The following is a 23,288-nucleotide window of genomic DNA, read 5'->3' as shown; positions in this document are numbered from 1 at the left end:
AGCCAAGAGATAATAAAGACTTTAGTTCACTATCAAACTGGCCTGATTCCTATTTAGTGACAGAGACAAAAGGCTTCATATTCCTATGCTATCCTACCCTTATATCCTAGACTCTTTAACAACACATACCAACTTTTTCACCCCACCTCATGTTCCCAAGATCTGAAAAATCTTCCCAAAAAGCTGCTCACAAGAGAGAGTTTGTCAAACTCAAAACAGTTGCAAAGCATTGGCTAATAATGACATGTACAGTGCTCAATTTTGTACTGAAAAGGATGTTTCAGCATTCTCAGTGAAATTTAAAATATGTCTCCCTTGATTAATTTAACATGTAAGAATTTCAGACCATGACACTACTGGGTCACTACAGTGCAAACATTCATTTCACCATGAGTGAGTGAGAAACTGCCGTTTTTGATGGCATTAAAAATGCAGCTTTGACAAACGATTTATTTTTAAGCACTGTACTCTCATGAGTTGTGCTCCCTTTTAATAGTTATGTAACCTCTTAGACAGGACTTGGCATAGTACTCCAATAAACTCCCACTTGTGTCTCTGTTTTGTTAATAAAGTAAGGGAGTCTGCAAAACCCATCACTTGTAGACAACTAAATAGAAAGATTTTTATGGATGTCAAAAGTCTTTTTTGACCTCTTTTTCAAAAGGGGCAGGCTTGATCATTTAACTGCATTATATGCAGGGTCCAGATTCTCCATTGCATTAATCCACATTGTAATTCCATTGCGCCCAGTAGATTTGAGGTATTATTGTAATTTTAAATTAAAAAAAAGTTCTCTCCACAAGCTACTGCTTCCAAAAAGTGCAACCTTATTTTGAAAACAAATGGAAGCCCTGAGACCATTTCCCTTACCAAATACACTGACGGTGGTAGTTTTGTTATTTGTCCCAGCTACATTACTTGCCATGCAAGTATATTCCCCTCCATCCTGTAGCCGAACTCTTTCAAGGTGCAGACTCCCGTCACTGCGAACATTAACGTAGGGATTTGGGACCAACTAGAGAAAGAGGAAAGTACGTTTTAACTATGGAAAATACATACTTGTATTATAGCCCTAAGTATCTCAGATACTAGTGGCTTTGGTTTAATAACTCGGGCCTTTTTTTTTCCAAAATCATGTTCATACAAAAGAACATTCCTTCACCTGTCACATGAAATATATTTTGAATAGGATTTCAGTAACATCAAATAAGGCACCTTTTAGTGCTGGAGTCAGAAAAAGAGTATTTACTCTATGACATAGTACACATACATAACATGCTTCCCAGTTAATGCTAATGGGTGCTTGTGACCAGGCTCATTAGCATGGAAGGGGTCAAGGAGCTGCTTTGGGCTGGAGTGGCCTTTCACACTGGCAAATTGTGCCAGGACTGGAGAGGTAAAAAGAGGGAACTCGACCTGGATGGGGGCAACCATGGGAAGGGAACAGGCTGTTAAGCATCAACAGCCCTGGAGAGAGGACATAGAGCCTACAGAGCCGCTGCCCTTGCAGAATGAGGGTGCAGGACCCCTGAGTTGAAGTGGAGAAGAACTGAGGCTGGCACTGGAGCCCACTGAACACTGAGGTGGACATTGATTCTCCCAGGACTCCTCTGAAGAAAGAGAGGCCCATATCCCGAAGGGAGCTGTTCATATCCCATATCCTGGAGGGAGTTTTTTTCCTTTGCCTTTCTTTTGCTTAACCCCTTTTGCTAACTACAGGCTGTTAGGTGGACACAAAGAGTAGATGAGACAATTGAGAGGCTTTGGCTGGAAGGTGAGCACCAGCCTGCTAAAAAGATGTCCTATAGCACCCACTGGGGTAAGATGGAGTAATTGGACTCATGTGCATGCACTCCCCATAAAGCCTGAAGGGGACGTGCTACCATGACAGATTCATGACAACTGGAGGAGAATATGGGTAGACTGATCAGCTCTGGTATAAGGAGAAGGGACTTTGTTTAAAAAAATACGGATCTGGATAGTTTATCAAAGTTGGCTACAGAAAACCGGAAGCGATAGCAACAGCAGCAGCTGGCTTTCCAACAGCAACCACAGATGGTGCAACAGCAGCAACAATTAATTAGAGACCTAGCAGTACAACCACAGAAGCAGCAGTAATGCCTAGTGCAACAAATTCTGTCCTTTTTCTTGTCTTCATGGGATTCATCAACAGGGACCCCACCCCGCTGGCCACACGAATGCCAGTGAAGCTTACAAAAATGGTGACGACCTGGAGATGTTCCTTACCACCTTTGATCAGGTAGCAGTAGCACTGCCATGGGCCCTGGCATCTTGTTGGCCCCTCATCTGACCACATCCGCCCTGGCTGCCTACTGGGGGCTCGACCCAACAACCATCCAGGATTACCCCAGAGTCAAGGCAACAATCCTTCATTACTTTGATACCTCAGAGGAGATGCACCATCATTGCTTTCAGGAAGAGAAGTATCCGTTGGCATCCAGCCCCACATGGTGGCCCAGAGATTGAGGGTGCACTGTTGGTGCTAGCTAAAACTGGAAACCTGGATGGGGGAGCAGGTTGCTGAACTCATTCTGATGGGGAAATTCACCCAAAACTCCCCATTGGGGGACAAGGATGGGTCCTGAAGCACCAACTAGAGACCTTGGCTGAAGTGGTTAGCTTAATGGAAAACTACATGGCTGCTGACAGCCTGCCAGGGATGCCAAAAGGAAACCAGATGGGCCAGGAATCCAAGACAACTAGAGGTGAAGGCTGGCCAAGGTGAAAGCGCCCACCAAGGGGCTCTTCTTGCCCTGCCCCCAGGAATTACAAGAGCCTCCGGGAGGGGAACAAGGTCCAAGACAGGACACTGTGGAAGAAGTGACAGCTGAGGGAGAAACCCATGTGGGCAGAACGCAGGCCCAGCCACGTCCTCTGGGGAGAATACCCAAAAGGGCAGAAGGAACTATCCCAGCTGGAAAGCTTGACCTGGAATCAGGGAATGAACCCAGGGGCCTGTTTCTCACATGATCAACTGATGAGTCTCCACAAGGATTGCCCCTTTATGGATTGTAATTTCTGTTCCTATCAGCTGGAATCTCAGGCTAGCAAACCTTAATGTTGACAGATATATTTCTTACATGGAACTCTCGTGTGATCACTTCCTTCAGTGATGAAATACCAATTATTTGCTGCAATCTTTTATTTACAACTTTTTTTCTACCATACAAAAAAATTTATTGCTTAAGAACAGTAGCTATATTACACTGTGCTAAGTTTATATCATGCCTTAAAATGTTAAATGCATATTTTTCTCCCTCAGGAAATACAAAACTGCAAGACTATACATAAAAATCAAAAAGAGTGTCTTACCACCATATCATTTTTAATCCATCTCCGCCCTGGAATTGGGTTTCCAGCCAGCAGTACACAAGGCAAAGTAAGCTGCTGTCCTTCAATTACATTGGCTACTGCTGGGCTCATTCCAATTAGGGGCGCAACTTGAATTTAAAAAAAAAAGATATTTAGGCATTTCTATGTGCTTGCAAAAAATGAAATACTCCTTACTATCATTATGATTTACAATAGTGGCTAAGGACCAACCAAGAATGGGGCCCCATTGCGCTAGCTACAGTAAAAACACTGAAGACCTTATAATTTAAATATACAAGACAGACAAAGGGTAGAGGAAAGGCAGAGTGAACAACGTGATGGCCGGCAAATGTCATGTTAGTGCCAAGATATATTTTGCGGGGGCTGGGGGGGGGGGGAAAGAGGGTCAGTCAAGAGACAACTAGCTAAATGTAAAGACAAGGGAAGGGATGGGGGACAATGAAGGTATGAGGGCAATGAGGACACAGCACAGGAGAGAAGAGAAGAGGAAAGCATGAGAAGCAGGTGTGAAGCGATGCTGAAGCGAAGAGACAGTGAGTGCAGGGGTTGAGGCAAACAGTCAGGCAACATAGGTCAGAGATTGTCCATTCAAAACTATAAAAACAGTATTCCCTTTGGGCTTGACCCTGCATTTCCTGTACACTCAAATTCTATTGATCTAAAGTCAAAATATTTTTTTTTATTTCTTGTTGGTAGCAGAATTTCTAGGAATAGAAATAGGTAGGATCACAAGAGCCATGACCAAGAGGTGACTTCCCTTCTGAGCACAAGCTATTAGGTCTCATGGGAAAGGTCAACAGCTCGGCAGAAAGTTCTGGATGCCAATAAACATCTAACATATTGCTTACCAGTTCATAAACAGCTTCACTTGTTTGTTTGCTTTTTAAAGTGACCTTGAAATAGCGGAGATTAAACAGAACGTTTAGATAGGTCAAAAACTGACTGTTTATAAAATGCTGCTTGCTATGAATGTAAAGATTCCTGACATGTGGTCCAAGATAATAAACACTTTACTGGATGCATAGATGGACCCCCATTCACTTCCTCCTACAAACGTACACATTTCAAACAGCATTATGTCTAATTATTTTCATTTCCCACTCTCTACAATAAAACCAGTTACTTAAAGATAACTCTTGTACAAACTATACATTCACTGTCTTCTTAAATCACAGAGATTTCTTATACTCCAATTTTATCAAGAAGTTGCCTTGAGCACTCTCCCTGCTACCTTCAGTTTTTAAGATAAATTATGGCAGGAAACCTCTCCCACTCCCCATCACAAAATGTTTTCATGATGAAGATTTTTATGCCTTTAACAAACTTTTCTAAGAGGAGGAGGATAAAACAAAACTAAGGATAAGTACCTTTTTGAAGATCCATTTAATTAAGTATAGTTGGAACTAATTCAAGTCTTGCAGCAAGTCAAAAGATAAAAAAAATGTTCTAATGTGCAAAACTCAATGATTTTAGATTATACTGTTCCATGTAGATATTCCTATTTCAGTTAGTATAAGTATGTATATATACACACACGTCTGATTTGCAAGTACACATCCTATTTTCTTGTACAAGTTCTGTCAAATGATTATGTGCATAAAACTACGCATGAAGATTTGGGTGGGATTTTCAAAAGCTCTGCTCGCATTAAAGTTAATGGCAGTTTTACCATTGCCTTCAATGGGCCAGTTCAATCACTTTTGAAAATCCTACCTAGGGTCCCTTAAGGTGTTGAATTCAGTATAGAAGCTTAAGGCTATCGGGCATAACCAAGGGCCTAATCCTGCTCTTATTTAAGCTAAGGGGAGTTTTGGGAGAAGGAACAGGCCCCAAAGGAAGGAACAGACCCCAACAAGGAACAGGCCCCAAACTTCTAAACAAATTTGTATGAAAATAAATTATACTCTTGGACAGGAATAGTTCTCACTAAGGTCCAAATTCTGAACTGGCTTACCTCCTGTGCAGCCCCAATGAACTCAAGGGTCTGCACTGGATGTAAATCAGCACAGAATTAGGCTTATTATTTTAATTAAAAAAAAACTGTATTCATAACATAGTTCTTCTAATTTAAAAAACGGATTCTTCTATTTTGGACACAGAAGAAATTAACTTGTTTATTAATTACTTCTTATATAAAAATAAAATTATTGGCAAAAAAATTAGAGATGGGTTCACAGCACCTAATTCAAGTCTGGAATTCCCACACCCCAAAGTTCAGAAGTATTCACATTCAGGATTTTTGTTCACCCAATATAAAAAGAGGGAGCATTTGCTAAGTTCAGATTCAATTCCAGGATCAGATTTCAAATACCATCAGAATTTGGGGATGTTTCAATTCGAAGTATTTGGTTTGGGCTCATATCCAACGAAAGAGTGGTCAGATATATTACAGCTATAGAACCTCTATCAGTCAATCCTTTTGCTAGGTTAGATTGAGATGTTAACCCGCCTTACCCAGTCCTGTTACTGTTATTGTGGCCGGCTGTGACTGGATCTTTCCAAACTGGTTTTCAGCTTCACAGATGTAAGTTCCCTCATCACTGACCCACAAATCTAAAAACAAATTACATTGAAAAAGGACGAGATTGCATTGTCTTAAACTGTTTTGCACTAAAAGGTTGCAATGCAAAAATATTTCACTTTTAATATAATTTTACTTGACCATTCCTTGTCACTGGCCACAATGGAGAGAACCAATGTCCACATAAGAGAACTTGAAGAGGAATAACGCATTATGTATATATATACTGCTTTTCATCCCAAAGGATTTTAATGCAATTTACAAACAGTACCTACTGGAATCACTTCACCCACCTAAGAATATAACTGTCTGGGAGGGAACAAGGCAGCTGTTTAACAACGCAGAACAATACCGCACAACTGTTTAGAACAAGAGGTGAAGAATACAATAGCCAATTGAAGCTGCAAGAAGAAATTAGACAGGCAGAATGTACAATAGCTACCCAAACTAGGACTTGGCACAAACAATGGAGTTAACATCCTCTTCTCTTGCAAACATTCCATGGAATCTTTAGTGTCAACAATTGGCCAGGACCCAAATTTTAATTTTACCCCAAACACTGTACTTCTACAGCACTGACATTATTCTCACTCAAATACAAAGAGATTCAAATGGTAACTGAAGTGCATTCATTCCTGCCGCCAGAATGCCAGTGGAATTTTGGTGTCAAACGGATACAGTCTGTACTAAAAACTGACATTGTTAAAGGCAAAATGAATACTACAGTATTACAGTAACTTTGATAAATACATTTTATACAGTATAGATGTTATGATCTTGTCTTTATAGATTTTTGTCTACCTACTGTTAATAGACAGGGCACCCGTTCTGAGCTGACTGATGGAACTAACTGCAAAGGGTCTGGAGAAAAGAGGGGCGCCATCCAACCGTCTCCATTTAACCTTTGGTTCTGGGTAACCCTGAACATAGCAAGGCAATGTCACGTTTGATCCAATATCCACAGATTCATCACTAGGTTCCTGTGTGAAAACTGGGAGAGCTGGAAGAGATGGAATACACAGGACATAAAACAGAGAAATAACATGGCATTAATATTTCCTTTGCAGTTTAGGTTAAACTACAATTTCAATTATATGTCCCATCATACAGCACCTAATATCCAAATAGGTTCTAAATTTAGCAAAACCTTGCAACTGCAGTCTTGCATCATCATTTATTTATTTTGGGGGTATTCAACAATATTCTAGGCACCTCACTGAAATAAGAATATACCCAATTCTGTGCAAATGAGCTTACAGACTAAGACCTTGGCCCTGTAAGTTACACTGCATGGGATGACCTCTACACTAGCAAAGACCCTCTCTGACAAAAGCAGGACTCCATATGGACACAAAGATCTGCCTCCACAGAGTAACTTACAGAACTGGAGCCAATATTCAACACAGTACAACAAGTCAGTGTCATTGTCAGACCAAAAAGGGTTGGGGAAAGAGGAGAGGAAGGGCAAGAGTGGCAATAATGTTGTGTGGTTATTCAGGTCAGTGCATGTGCACATCTTCATGCTTGCACTGCTTTAAAAAAAGTGGGGGGGGGAATGTTTCTCCCCTCCCTTCACTTTTCATGAGCTTTGCAAAAAGAAGTGAGGAGGAGGGAAAGTTGTAGGAAGGATTTGAATGAGGCAAGGGAGCTGGCTTGATGAACTACACTGGAAAGTATTCCAAGTATACAGAGCTGAATGGAAGAAGGCACAGAGACATTTTTGAAAGGAGATGAAAGAGGAATGGAGTTTGGTGATATTGACAGAGTGAAAGGTTAAGTGATCTGCACAACCCTTCACTAATAAGCACAGGTTAAGTTGTTAATGTGAAGCCTAGGTCTCTAATTGTGAGTCTTTCCAATGTCAGGAAATGGAAACATTTAAATCACGGGCAGTTAATGCACTTAAATACAGGATACTTACAACCAACATCTAAAGTTATCTTGCCAGATGCTCTTCCTGCATCATTGCTGGCCACACAAGTATAATCACCAGCATCCAGATCCTGCGTTTCCTGGATCTTCAAAAGACCCCGATTAGAGTCAATGATAAGAAACATCGATGCCCTCAACTCTAGGTCACCTAGGTCCACATAAAAAAGATAACATGAAATAACAGAGTATTTCCAAAACTGTTTCCAATGAAAGAAATATCCTTTTCATTCCCAATTTGAGATTACATCATTGTTTGATTGTATTTAATTATGCACTCCCAGATAAATACATTGGCTTCCATTCAACAGAGAATGAGAACGTCCGCCATTACATTAGACTGGATAAAATCACTTTTTTAAGAAGAGCTATAAAGCCTCTTTCTTCAGTGAATAAGCCAGCCTCTAACTGATGGGGGTAAGGAAGAGACTTTCCTTATGGGCAGAATAGTTCACTAGGAGTTTTTTGCATCTTCTGCTGAAGCATCTGGTACCAACCACTATCAGAGACAGAAACATGTACCAGAGGATGCATCTGCCTGATCTTTTAGGGCAATTCTTATGTACCAGGGCTATTGGGATTCCAGAAAACACAGGATGTTTAATTGAAGTCTTTTCTAGTATTCAGCCTGTTTCAATAGTTTACACCTTTGTGCATGGAACAATAAACCCTTTTTTCTTGGAGTTCATAATTCAGTTTCTGAGGGTGAGGGAGAACCTCATGTAGCTCTATGATGACTCTCTGAGTGCCCTTCCACTCCAAAAGTGGGGGTCTCTAAAATCTTGATGGTAGGAGAAGTAAAGGGCTCCTTGGGCTTTTTGAGGGGGTTGGAGATTCAATTACCAAGCATAGAAAAATGCATTTGAGATTTTAGTCACATATATCTAAACATTCTACAAAGTAAGAAGGCCATTATTTAGAAGATACAAGATTCGACTCATCACTCTGTTACACTCGTTTTACATTAGTGTAACTTCACAAAGTCCATGGAGTTAAAACAGTAAAACAAAGTGTAATGTATCAGACCTTAGAGGTCTAGTGCTGTATCTCCAAAATTAGAACCTCATGGTTTAGTCACCATTTCGATAGTAAACCAGCTTTTAGCACTATTAAGTCACAAACCGAAGTAATTGAATAAGATACCATTGTTCAGTAAATAAACCAAACCAAGCAAAATAGATCCAGATGGATGGAAAAAATGCACCTTTAAACCATTTAACTTGAGGAGGTGGGATCCCAGTGGTTTTACATTCCATTACAGTCGTGTCTCCAAGGGCAACCAGAATTTCACTGTGAACTACAGTCAACTTTGGGCCCTCTGGAAAAAAAGAAAAAGATTAGAATTGTTTTCAAGTAAACAAAGAATGTTTAAATATTTGTTACTTAAGTTAGGATGGTCTCCAGTTTCCTCTTGTTACATGGACATTAGACAGAATATTTTAACTAAAGCTGGTCAAGCTTGAGAATCTTAGGTGAGCTGCAAAATATTGAGGGAAATGGGGAGAATAAAGAAACTGGAGTGGCGGGATAACTGAAAGGTGAGTGGAATAAGGAGTGAGAAATAAGAAGTGAGAGGATTTGAATATCCAGAGGATCTGGAAAGATTCAGAGACTCTCTCTCGGTGTCTACTTCCCAATATTAAATAGGTGCAATGCTGTAGTGCTCAGAGACATACTGGGCTCGCTGCGCTACAGACACATTTATTATTACTCCTGAGGGCATTCTGTGCCAAAAAAATTAAAAATTCTGCACTAAAAAATTAAAAATTCTCTCAATTTTATTTGTCAAATAAATGTGGAGGCTCCAGCATGGCATTGGGGAGCACAGGCCACTGGCTGCACAGAGGTGGACTCTGCAGCTCCCTTTGGGACACAGACTCAGCAGTGAGGCTGCATCCAACCCTGACACAGTGCAAGGGCCGGGCTTGCCCCAGAAACACCCCAGGGCCCTGCCCCTCTGTGCCAGATGCAGGCAGGCTCAACCAGCCAGGGTCCAAGTGTAGAGGGGCATAGTGTGGGGTGATCCAGGTGTGGATTGAGAGGGTTCTGTGTGAGGCAATCTGGGTGGGGGTGGCTCAGTGGGGGATCCAGGTATAGAGGGATCTGGCTGCACAGGGGCTTATTGGGTGGTTCTGGGTGCAACGGTAATGGGATGCTGCAGGGGGATCCAGGTGAAAGTGGTTGGGGCTGCGGGGGGGGGGAGAATCTGGGTGTGGGAGGGATAAAGCTGGCAGAGGGGGTGTCCAGATGATGGGGGAGTGGGGCTCAGTGGGATGGGGATCCAGGTGTGGGTGGCTCATTGGGGTGGTCCAGGCAGTGGTGAGCTGGAGCCGGTTCGCACCAATTCGCAAGAACTGGTTGCTAAATTTAGAAGCCGGTCTAGAACCGGTTCCTAAAGGGGCAGGCGGGTGGGCAAACTCCAGTCCGCGGGCCACATCCGGCCCACGGGACTGTCCTGTCTGGCCCACCTGAGCTCCCAGCTGGGGAGGCCGAGGCTCCCCCGGCTCCTCCCCTGCTTCCCCCCCCTCTCAGAGAGCCTCCTGAGCCCTGGGGAAGCGGCAGGGATCCCATGGCTATTTAAAGGACCAGGGTGGCAGCGGCAGCTGGAGCCCCGGCCCTTTAAATAGCCCCTGGAGTCCCCCGCTACCCCAGGGCTCTGAGGAGCTATTTAAAGGGCCAGGGCTCCAGCTGCCTCTGCCACCCTGGTCCTTTAAATAGTGCCTGAGCCCTGGGGAAGCGGCAGGGCTCCCGCGGCTATTTAAAGGACCAGGGTGGCACAGGCAGCTGGAGCCCCGGCCCTTTAAATAGCCTCCACAGCCCCCCGCTACCCCCAGGGCTCTGGGCCCATACTCACCTCCCGGTTCCCTACCGGATCTTCAGCGGCACTTCGGCGGTGAAGACCCCCACCGCTGAAGTGCCGCCGAGAGGGCCTGGTAGGGAACCGGTTCTTAAGATTTGGGAGCTCATCACTGGGTCCAGGTACAGGGGGAGTGGGGCTCATCGGGGGGGTTCTGGATCTGGGGGGAGGCTCTATGGGAGGGTCTAGATGCACAGGTTGGGCAGGTGGGGGAGCAGCTCCCCGTACAATGATCCCTCCCCCTGCAGCTGAGGAGCGATGGGTGCAGGAAACCTGAGGGAAGGTAGTTTACAGCTGAGGGAGAAATCTGGGGTGGGTCTAACCCAGCCCCAGATGTCATGCAGGGGAAGAGAAAGTCCCCTCCTTCCCAGCCCAGCCGAGACTAGCAGCTGAGCCTGATTCAGGGTAGGAGCCATCAGCTAGGCCTTCCCCTCTGCCCCATAATGATTTACCTCTCTGCCGGCTGCCCTGGGCACCTGAAACATATTGCTAGGAAGGATCACATGACCGCTTGTGTAGCTTCCCTTTGCTTCCCCATCAGAAAAAGATGGTTACTTACCTCTCGTAACTGTTGTTCTTCGAGATGTGTTGTTCACGTCCATTACAATTAGGTGTGCAAACTTTTTCCCTTAGCAGCTCCTATCAGGACGGCAGGAGAGCTACAGTGGTGCCCTTACAGCAGAGTATATAGTACCCTGCCAGCCCAACCCCCCTTTGGTTCCTTCTTGCCATTGACTCCGACAGAGGGGTAGGAGGGTGGGTATTGTAATGGATGTGAACAACACATCTCGAAGAACAACAGTTACGAGAGGTAAGTAACCGTCTTTTCTTCTTTGAATGATTGTTCACGTCTGTTCCAATTAGGTGACTTCCAAGCTTACCATCGGAGGTGGGTAGGAGTCACAGAATGATTGATTGGAGGACAGCCCTGCCAACCGCTGCATCATCTCTAGCCTGTTGGTTGACAGCATAGTGGGCTGTAAACGTGTGGACTGAAGACCAGGTAGCTGCCTTACAAATCTCCTGGATGGGGACCTGCGCCAGAAAGACTGGTCGAATGGGCCATGATTGGTGGGGCTGGGACCTTGGCCAGCTCATAGCACATGCGAATGCAGTCTGTGATCCAGGACGATATGCGTCGCGCAGAAACTGGAAGGCCCTTCATTCTATCGGCTATGGCCACGAACAATTGGGTTGATTTGCAGAAAGGCCTCATGCGCTCTATGTAGAATGCTAAGGCTCTTCGAACATCCAGTGTGTGTAAGCTGCGGTACTGCGGGCTCATGTGGGGCTTTGGAAAGAACACCAGTAGGCGAATGTCCTGGCCCATGTGGAATTGGGAGACCACCTTGGGGAGGAATTTAGGGTTCATTCTAAGCTGTAGCTTGTCCTTATGAAACACCTGTAAAGGGGTTCAGAGGTGAGAGCTCTCAGCTCAGACACCCTCCTTGCCGATGTAATGGCCACCAGGAATGTTACTTTCCATGAAAGGTAGAGGAGGGAACAAGTGGCTAGGGGCTCGAAGTTTGGAGAGGCTCATGAGTTTGTAGAGGACCAGGTTCAGGTTCCAGGTTGGGACTGGTGGACGAGAATATTGGAACACCCTCTCCAGTCCCTTAAGGAAGCACCCCACCATGGGATTTGAGAACACCGAGCACCCAGATTCCCCTGGATGGAATGTTGAGATAGCCAACAGGTGCACTCTGATGGACAAAAGAGAAAGGCCTTGTTGCTTGAGTTGTAGGAGGTAGTCCAAAATAATCAGGATAGGAACCTGGAGCGGTTGGAGATGCTTGGGTTCACACCAGCAGAAAAACCTTTTCCACTTTGCCATGTAGGTTGCCCTGGTGGAAGGTTTCCTACTACTGAGGAGAATCTGTCTCACTGGCTGAAAGCACTGGCTCTCCATGGGATTTAGCTACGGAGTTTCCAAGCCATGAGGTGCAGAGTCTGTAGGTTCGGGTGGAGAAGGTGCCTGTGGTCCTGTGTGATCAGATCTGGGTAGAGGGGCAGGGCTATCGGGGCGTCTACGGACAGCTCTAGGAGGATCGTGTACCAATGCTGCCGCGGCCAAGCCAGGGCAATAATGATTACTGTCACCCTGTACCTGCGAATTTTGAGTAGAACCCTGTGGACCAGCAGGATTGGAAGGAAGGCATACTTCAACCCCTCGCCCCACAGAATTAGGAATGCGTCAGAAATCGAACCCGGACTGTGGTTTTGAAATGAGCAGAACTGAGGGCACTGTGTGTTGCTCTTGGTGGCAAAGAGGTCTATTTGGGGATAGCTCCACCATTGGAAAATAGACTGTATGATGTCCGATCTGATCGACCACTCATGAACGTAGTAGGACCTGCTGAGGCAATCCGCCAGTTCATTCCATACCCCGGGGAGGTAGGATGCTTCCAGCTGAATGGACCGGGCTATACTGAAGTCCCAGAGGAGAAGAGCCTTGTGGCAGAGGGGTGAGGAGCGGGCTCCACCCTGTTTGTTTATGTAGAACATGGCAGTGATGTTATCTGTCAGGACTGTCACGCTGTGACCTTGCAAAGTGGCGTGAAAGGTTTGGCAGGCCAGACAAACTGCTCTGAGCTCCTTCAGGTTGATATGGAGAGGTATCTCATCCCTCGACCACAGACCTTGTGTCCTCAGATCCCCTAAGTGTGTGCCCCAGCCCAGACCTGATGCATCTGTTACTAGCATCTGAGAAGGGTAGGGCTTGGCGAAGGAGACCCCTGCACAGACTACTGGTCAGTCCAGCCACCAACGCAGGGATTCTTGGACCTGTCCTAGAATCATTACCACAAGGTCCAGGTGGTCTCGGGATGGGCAGTAACATAGTGCAAGCCATGCTTGTATGGGCCTTAGTCTCAGTCGGGCATGCTTGACCATATATATGCAGGCTGCCATATGTCCGATTAGCTGCAGGCAACACCTGACTGTCGTGGTGAGGTATTGAAGTGAGGACTTAGGTATGTTGAGGAGGAGCCCCAGCCTGTGAAAGGTGTCCCTGACAATTGTCACTTGGGACTGGACCTCATCCTTGGATTGACCTGACAGTAACCAGTTGTCAAGGTATGGGGTACACTTGAACTTGCCTTTTTCGCAGGAAGGCCCCCACCACCACCATGCGCTTTGTGAACATGCCAGGGCTGTGGACAGGCTGAATGGGAGTACCGTGAACTAGTAGCGTTTTTGGTTTATTACAAACCGGAGGAAGCGTCGGTGTGCCGGATGGATGGTGATGTGGAAATAAGCATCCTTCATGTCAAGGTCAGCGTACCAATCTCCCGGATCCAGTGATGGGATGATAGTGCTTAGGGAGGCCATGCAGAACCAGAGTTTGACTATGAATTTGTTGAGTCCACGAAGGTCTAAAATGGGTCGAAGACCCCCTTTTGACTTGGGGATTAGGAAGTAACAGGAGTAAAACCCCTTTCCCCTTAGCTTCTGCGGAACCTCCTCCACCGCCCCTCACTATGAGGAGTGAACGGACCTCCTGCATAAGGAGCTGCTCATGAGAGGGGTCCCTGACGAGGGACGGGGAAGGTGGGTGGGGGGAAGGGAAGGAGGAGAACTGGGCCGAAGCTTGCTGACCCTGGCGTTCCTTTTCGTTAACTGCTGAAACGACAGAGAGCCGGGAGTTGGGTGGCAGAACAGGAACTCGTAGCCCTTGGATGGGGCGAAGTATTTTCTTTCCACCCTCCTGGCCGTTGGCGTGATGGAGGCTGGGGTTTGCCATATAGTATTATAATTGCTTTGTATGGTCTTTATCAGAGGGAGCACAACTCTGGAGGGACCTTCAGGAGCCAGGATGTCCACCATCGGATCCTCCTGCTAGACCATTTCCTCCGCCTGGAGGCCCATGTTGAGGGCAATCCTGTGGAGAAGCTCTTGGTGAACCCTATGTCGATCGGTGGTGGTCCTGAGACTGATGTACCCGCCACTGCTTCATCTGGGGAAGAAGAGGACGTGAGCTGCTTTTGGTTGCCCTCGGGCTGACCCTCCTGCAAGTCCCCATAGGCCTGGGCCACGTTGGGGCCTGATGGGGCTGCCATCTCCTGAGGCATCGTCTGACTTGGTAACACCACGGGCACTGTGCCTGCCACTGTCAGCTGCTCTTGGGGATCCGAGGGCGGCGTAGAGAGTGTGGCCCCTCTCGCCATTGAAGCATGCCTATATGGTGACCTGGAATGGCATCGCGTAGAGTGCCTGGACCTAGAGGCTCTGGAGATAGTGCACTGTTGTTGATGGTAGGCCCATGGGGTCCAGAAGGGCCACTGTTCCGGAGGTGGCCACTGTGGCTGCCAAGCTGAGTGTGAGTCTCTGCTGGCCATGGTCCGGTGCTTGCTGTAGCTGGAACGACTGGAGTCAGCTTCGAAGCTGGAGGATACCGACAGAGAGGACCAAGGAGGTGCCGATCCTTGAGCAGCTGTAGGGTGCTGTGAGGTACAGGCCGGGGACCGGTGCCTGGATGATCGGGACAACAAACGGTACAGGGAGTCTTGGGACTGGAACTGATGCCCCTCACACGGTGCTGGGAAGGTTGCTGGTGCCACGCTCCACTGCCGGGCGATCGATGGCATCATGGAACGGCATCTAAACGCTGACGCAGGTGTCGCGGGTACGTCTGCCTCCGGTGCCGAAAGCTCATGTTGTACTGAGCTCGAACAGGAAAGGTGCCGAGTCGGTGACCTTGAGCGGCGCACCATTGCTGGTTTCCCTCTGGACAGCACCCTGCTGGGTGGTGCCGGAGGCTTCTCCCTGCATGGCAGGGGATTTGGCACCGACAGCTCGATGAGGTCCTTCCCTGCCTCAAATGTGTCGGGTGTGGAGGGGTGTTCCAGGACCTTCTTCAGACACTCATCAGCACTGAATTCGCTGGGTACCGGACTCAACAGGGCCTGTGGCACCGGAGTCAACGGTGCCAGTTCTTGGCTCGGGCCCGCAACCTGTCTTTGCACGTCAGAAGCCTCTCTAAGCATCTTGGCAGCTCTTTGGGGAGAGTGCCCTCTTTCCCCCTTCTTATGAAGCTTAGTCGGTTCCAGAGAGGTCGATCGGTGCCGAGGTTGGGTGGCCCACCTCGGTGCCGGCGATTTACGGTGCCTGGGTGGTGCCTGATCACGCACCAATGCCGGGGCACTTTGCACGGAGAACCCGGGCCCATTGCCGGGCGGTCTGGGGCTGGTGCTTGTAGCGCAGCCTCCATGAGCAAGTGCTTAAGACAAAAGTCTCTTTCTTTCTTAGTGCATGGTTTGAAGGCCTTGCAAATTTTGCAGCGCTCAGCCTGATGTGCCTCTCCCAGACACCGGAGACAGGAGTCGTGAGGATCGCTATTAGGCACGAGGCACAAGCTTTGAAACCCTGGGTTTGCGGCATGCCCTGCAGCCCAAGGCTGGTGCTGGAACTAGCTTCTAGACACCTGAATACAACTGTATTTAACTATCTAAGAACAATTCTAACTAGAAGACTGAAAAGCTAAGGATCACTCGCAAGAGAGAGAAAACGTTCCAACGCCATCACGGACGGTAAGAAGGAACTGAAGGGGGTTCGGGCCAGCAGGGTACTATATACACCAGCATAAGAGTGCCACTCTAGGGGGCTCCCCTGCCGTCCCAACAGGAGCTGCTAAGGGAAAAAGTTTCGAACATCCGTGCACACGATGCACACAACCAATCACTCGAGGAAATCATTTTTCTGCAGGAAAGCAAAGAAATATGCAGGGGACATAAATTCTACGCATGCGCAGTGGAGCAGAATTCCCCCAGGAGTAATACATGCACCAGAGAGCTGGTCTAATATGAAGGGTGATGGGAGAAGACTAGATTAAAGTTATCCAGTGGGAGGGATAAGGAAAAAGAGAGAAGTCAGTTGAGGCCCATTTGCCTCCTATGTTCACTGGCAGGTAGCACTGCTCATTGCGGATCTAATTTTTTAAACACACTATTTCTTATTGTAAAATTAAAACTAAAATAAACAGAAACATGAGAGCCATAAATGAAGAAACAGTAACAACCACCACCTTTAACATTATCAATATTTACAGTTTGTTAGAAAACAGAGGGAAAATTTGTTAAAATTTTCAGGATTTTTTAATTTTTATTTGAAAATTTATTTCATTAGAAATGTTCTGAACGGCTCTATCAATATTCTTCAACTTTCCCCCTCAGATCATCTGTTTGTTTTTTAATTTCACTTAATTGTTTCTTTCTATACTTGCCAATGTATGTGAGGGTAGAAGTCTGTCTCTCTGTCCCAGCTGAGTTACTGGCCAAACAACCATAAAATCCTGCGTCTTTTGGAACGGCATTTTTAATTATCAAAGTGCCTTCTGGGGTCAACCTATATCTGGGGAGGAAAAAAAAGTATGAACAAAATTCAGTAGTCATTGCGAAAACAATCTCATGTAGTGGCAACATCGTGTGTAGATGGTTTTCATACATGCATGTATTTTGTATAAATAGTAACTTCCATCAGAGCATCTCAAAGTGCTTTGGAAGCATCATCAAATTAAGTCTTGCAATATCCTTGTGAAATGGGGTAATCATAATATCACCATTTTACATATGAGAAAACTGAGATTAAAGGGCCAGATTTTGGAGTTTACTCAGCTTCCTTTTTTTCCCCTCAAGCACTATTTACAAGTCTCACAGGCCTTTGAGGTTGGTAGGAAATTTTCATTCAGAACATTTCATAATTCCTGAACACTATCCTCTTCAAATAGAAAAGAGGGAAAGGCAACAAGCCCATTACCATACCTGTCTGATCCCATGATAAACATGTCATTGTGTGTCCAGACTATCTTTGGCTTTGGATAACCTGTCGCAGAACACATTATAGACACCTCAGAGCCTTCTGTAAAAGACTGATTCTTAGGTGATATGACAACTTTGGGTGGTTCTGTTAAAAATAAAATAATAATAATAATAATATTGAAACATCAGCTTGACTTTTATGATGTTCAAGTTTACAGCCATTTACAGAAAACCTTGATAAAAAATTGGTCTATACACGCTTCAGACACATTCTTATGATGGAAAACACCACTAAGAAAGGACTGACCAGAATTTTTTCCCCCATTGCCTCTTTTTTAATACTATTGATGATTCTGAAATCTGCGTGAAAAGAGTAACAAAGCAGCAGATGCAGCTCAAAAGTATAAATAGTGGTTATCTATTTATAGAATCCCTTTTATCTAGACTGGTTCTCAAAATGTTTCATATTACATACTTCTTAAACTAGAGAGGTCTTCTTGTAGACACCTCCCCTCCCAATTGCCCAACCCCAAGCCTTGGCAGGAGACATGCATGGCTAGATGAAAAAGTAGTATTAAAGAGAGTATTTAGGTTACAAACAGAAAATAAACCCACATATTCATTTATTTCAATTTGTTTTAAAATGTAACTGTCCAAATCTCAAATGCAGCGGGTGCCAGTTTTACATGCTTTTGAGTGTTGTTACAAACCTAAAACCTAAGCCAGATTTACCAAAAAGTTTCACCAAGGCTCACAAACCTGGGCTGAGTTATGAGCAAGAGGTGCCAATTTATTACTCTGAGTGGAAACTATGAGAAACTTTGTAGTTTCAATGGCTTCAACTCCAAACCAGGCAAAACTTAGTCACTTCAGCTGTGTGTTTTGTGTGTTTATTCCAGCCCAGATGTCAGCATGAAACTCACTGAGTGGGAATCCACAAGAAGGGAGACTTAAGAAAAAAACTATTAAAAATCCTTGAAGACTAAAAGACCAATGAGTTCTGGATAACACCCCTTGACTATTTAGGGATGGGGGAGCAAAGGACCAGCAGGGTGTAAGCAGCATTTAGGCAGCTCATAGGCTTTCTAGCAACCCTCTCTACAGGGATACATTTAATCCTGGGTGACAAAATTAAATACAGACTTGAAATATAATATTTTAAATGAAATCATCAGCAGCCATAGTGGAGCCAATCTGCATCTGTGGTGCTGATGATACCCATAGTGTTATAATGGGTTCTCTAGGGGAAGAGACTGATCAGAATCAATGAAGCTGCTCAACAATGCCCTAGTCTGATTTCCCCACTAAAGCCAGCAGACTATCACTACCATTCATTTTGGCAAGTAATGAATGTGCCCCTTTTACAACACAGCCTCACATGCCTTCATGCACTTTTAGGGGAGAATCAGCAGCAGTTGATGGATTATCAGGAGAAGACTCTTTCAGGAGTAATTGCTGATGATTCTCGCTAATGCCTTCTACAGTAATGTTGCATTTGTTTCATCACCACCACCCACTATTGGATTAGCAGCTTATTGCCTCCATTGCTGCAGCCTGTGTTACAATTGCCTTAACTGCATCTGTCTTTACAATCAGTGCCAACCGTGTACCATTGGAGTTTTAATACATGTCCTTCTAACAGATGGCTAGTCTCCTTGCTGGCAACCACCAATTACACTGAACAGTTAGGGTTAGGCAGTTTGAGTATTAAGGTGAAAGTGGACTTCAAGAGTCAAGTTACAAAGACCAGGATGCATACTGCTAAGAGAGTCACTCTGCAATTAAAGCCAAGCTAGAGACTGTTAAGGGTCACACAGTGAATAAATGTGTAGCACACAGGTGTGAGGACATCATCCCTTGGGAGAGGGTGGGGTAAAATCTGCACTTGTGCTGGAAATATACATATATTATTGCTGACATTAAAAGTAACAGTGAAACAAACAGCAACAGCAAAAAGCAACAGAGGGTCCTGTGGCACCTTTAAGACTAACAGAAGTATTGGGAGCATAAGCTTTCGTGGGTAAGAACCTCACTTCTTCAGATGCAAGTAATGGAAATCTCCAGAGGCAGGTATAAATCAGTATGGAGATAACGAGGTTAGTTCAATCAGGACAAGATTTAAAAAAAAACTAATCTAGGACTCCAAGTTCATGCTTGGATGGTCACAGGCTACCTAATCAGCATGGGCAACTGATAGCAGCATTCTCACAGTCCCACTATTTCCCACAGCTTAATTTTTTTTTTTAAACACATATAAGAACTTGTCAAGAAGAGACGTAATTTACAGGTAACACACAGTGATACATCAATATGTATACTCTCCCTTTCCTTCACCTTCAGAGAGTAAAGGCGGCCATATATGGCATACTTATATATACGGGGGACCTGTATTTGCTTCAATGGGAAAGGCTGCCAAATAAGACCCAGAGTGTATAGCATATTATTTTATTGTATTGGTTGAGGGAAAAAATATGTAAAATATTAGCACAATGCTAATACAAATTATGCATTTGTGTGTGGGATAAGCAACTAAACATAGTGGAAATAAGGTTATGATGACTGCATGATTAACGACATAACTTTTCCTAGTTTAGTCACGGAGATCCCTCCACACTTAGTTTAAGATGATGTGAAAAGAGTCAATTTACAGGATGAATTTTTTTCCTGTAAATTTCACATTCTTCTTCCTTGAGGGATTTATATCTGCATTCCATTTGATGACCTACATCCTATCTTTCCTTAACACTTATCAGGACCAGTCTATACTTCTTTTTTCTAGAAAAGAGAAGTAGTTCACTACATATTGTTACAGGGCAGAAATAACATGTAAACCCCCATTGAAGCAAATACAGGTCCCCGTATATATTCATAGTATGTGGTCATTCAATCAGTTAACTACATGGCAACTGTTATATAGTGCCAATGTGTTTACTATGGGCTTGTCTACATGACTGTTTAAGTCGATGTAAGTTACGTCCCTCAGGGATGTGAAAAAGCCACCACCCTGACCAATGTAACTTACATTGACTTAAAGTGGTGTCTACACCACACTATGTTGGCGGGAGAAGATCTCCGGCCAACATAGCTTCCACCTCTCATTGACGTGGAGTAATTATCTTGACAGGAGAGTGCTCTGCTGTCGATGCAATGGGTCTTCACCAGACGTGCTGCAGCAGTGCTGATTTAGTGCAGTAGTAAAGACAAGTCCTATGTTATTGCAAAATAAATACATGACAGTTTCTATCTTCTGAATCGGAGTACAGCTTATAGGGTAATGATTTAGGATTATACCCATCCAAAGTACCAACTGATCCTATAGGTTTATAAAATTAAACACTGCAATGAAGCCCTCTTTGATATATTTTTGCATAACATCACTGGCCATTTTCATCAATATTTTTAACAAATAATAAGGCAGCACTTATATAACACTTTTCTTGCAGAGATTTCAATATACTTTAAAGAGGATGGTATTACTGTCTCTATTTTACAAATGAAGAAACCAAGGTAAAAAAAAAATTTAAAGGTTTGCCCACGGTTACACAGCAAGTCCATGGTAACTCCTTAGTAATGGTATAACTTTTACATAGAAAGGTCTATCAAGAAAGTTACACATTTGGGGCAATATAGGTTGGCCGAGGCATAAGCACTATTAGTCAGGCCAGACTCACATTTGAGTTAACACATAGTCTGTACCTGCAATGGGCTGATGAGACTCCTTAACCAACTGGGATTGTAAACATTAGCCAACTAAGTCTCGCTACCCCTGCAGAGCAGGCAAATACATACCATCACCACGGATACCAGAAGCTTTATTGTTTGCAAACATCAGAGATGCCACAATAAATTCCTCCAAGGGTTTCTAAAAGTATTTTTGAAGTTTAGTTAGTGGGAACATCAGCCCATAATTTTAATGCAGGGTTCTGGTTAAGTGTGTTGTCTAGTGGTCAGAATAGGGGAATCATATTCAGGACTTCATGACTGTGTCCAGCTCTTTCAATGACTCATTGTGTGACATTTGACAGAGCTCTAAGGTCCATAAGCAAAAATTTATGCAGAGTTACATTGCCAAAGGCAACCACCACATTTGCATCTACGGAGCAAGGAACTAGTTAGGACAGCAACTGATTTACATGCACAGTTTCAGTAAATATGGACACCAATGTAGTTAAGCAAATTCCTATGAATTTTTGCTCATGAACTTATGGTCTCACTTATTTATGTTTAGGCCTTACCCTAACAGTTCTTCAGTTTAAACCTCCCAGTTCTTCCCTTTAACTATCTATAGAATAGATATAACAACACTGTCATGACTAGGATGTAGGCTATCTGACCTAGTGGTCGGAGCGGAGGTCAGGCATCAGAATCAGGTTACTGGGAGGCACAATCTGAGACATACCTAGGGAGACCATTGTCTGTCTTAAAGCCAACAATCCTAGTTTTACAGAGCACTCGTCCTGTCCAGTAGGGTCTTAGCACCAGAAGTGGCTTTTGTCCAGTGAAAACGAGAAGAGGAGACTGCATACAAGATGATGCCAGTGGGGGCAGAGGTGGGGGCAGTACCTCTATGTGATGTGACACAGGCAGGGGTGGGCTCACACAGCTCTATATATCACTAACTCCTAGTAAAGTCTCCAAATAAAGCTTCAGTGGTATCAGGGCCGGCTCTGGCTTTTTTGCTGCCCCAAGCAAAAAAAACAAAAAACGAGCGGGGCAGCCGGAGCAGCGAAGCAAAAAAAAAAAAACCACATTCAGGGAGGCCGGAGCCAGGGTGTAAACTTTTGGTGCCACTTACTTGGCAGCTCGTGGCTGCCTCCCCCAGCCGCGCTGGCTAGCAGGACTCCCTGCGCTGCAGACGTGCCCCGGGCAGTGGAGTGTGCACCCCAGCTAGCGAGGGGGAGGGAGAGGGAGCATGGGGGAGAGAGAGAAGAGGGGCGGCCAGGGCTTCCTTCAGCCTGGGCGCTCGCCACTCGGCCCCTCCTGCCGTGCCGCCTGCCAGGAGGGCTCCACGCCGCTCCCACCTGCAGGTGAATTGAAGGTTGGCAGGGAGAGAAGGACTCGGGCTGCCGGGCTTGCTGCAGACCTGGTACCGGCTGGGGCAGATGGACCGCGCAGCCTGCTCCCAGCAGGGCGCTCCCCTCCTCTGCACCGCCACCCCCTACAGGGCGGCTGGAGCCTGCGAACCAAAAAAAAAGAAAGGGCGGCTGTGCCACCCTAGGATTGGACGGAATGCCGCCCCTTAGAACCTGCCGCCCCAAGCACAAGCTTGCTCGGCTGGTGCCTGGAGCTGACCCTGAGTGGTATACAGATCTTACACTGGGCCGCTGCAGAAATTGAATTTCACCTGAGGATTTCAGGCTCCATTGTTGTCAGTCCTGCACTTTTTGCTGGCACTAATGCTCATTAAAACAATTTCAAAAAGTTAAAATTAGTATTTAAAAACCCAGAGTGATTTTTAATTTTTAACATATGGAAAAATATTGTATACTTCTATTAACAGAACAGGAAATATATGGCATAATGTACAGTATGAACAAATTATTTCACAAAAATATTTTTCATTACTCTAAGCAACCTTTTATCATGCTCTTTCACTGTATGTTTGGAAAAACCCATTTGGATAGTAGTAATTGAAACAGCATTTGTACATAATCATATGACTTTTTAATAGAACATGAAGGAGGATTGTCTTGAAGCACCTTAGAGATTCAGTAATTCTTTGTTGTCTCTTTACCGCCTCATACAACAATTCTTTGGAAAGGCATGTGATTTAAATTGTTCGCACAACTAGCAATGCATAAACAAGTACAACCAATTAATTGTGTCCAAATCAAAAGCTATCACAGAAAAAGGCAATAGTTTTAGTGACTTG

The 23,288-nt window shown here is 45.0% G+C and overlaps 1 protein-coding gene across 1 annotated transcript in view; it reads right to left on the bottom strand.

Annotated features, from left to right (window-relative positions):
- Positions 1–23,288, bottom strand: part of HMCN1 (hemicentin 1) — a 329,872-nt gene that overhangs the window by 158,782 nt on the left and 147,802 nt on the right. The window contains 8 exon segments of the mRNA XM_034778414.1: positions 871–1,015; positions 3,334–3,461; positions 5,809–5,907; positions 6,681–6,875; positions 7,797–7,955; positions 9,009–9,122; positions 16,882–17,009; positions 17,420–17,561. Of these exon segments, the coding sequence (XP_034634305.1) occupies positions 871–1,015; positions 3,334–3,461; positions 5,809–5,907; positions 6,681–6,875; positions 7,797–7,955; positions 9,009–9,122; positions 16,882–17,009; positions 17,420–17,561 (1,110 nt within the window).

The sequence above is a fragment of the Trachemys scripta genome, chromosome 8, assembly GCF_013100865.1.
Source record: "Trachemys scripta elegans isolate TJP31775 chromosome 8, CAS_Tse_1.0, whole genome shotgun sequence".
NCBI lineage: Eukaryota > Metazoa > Chordata > Testudines > Emydidae > Trachemys > Trachemys scripta.
This window is presented reverse-complemented; position numbering and strand designations above follow the sequence as displayed.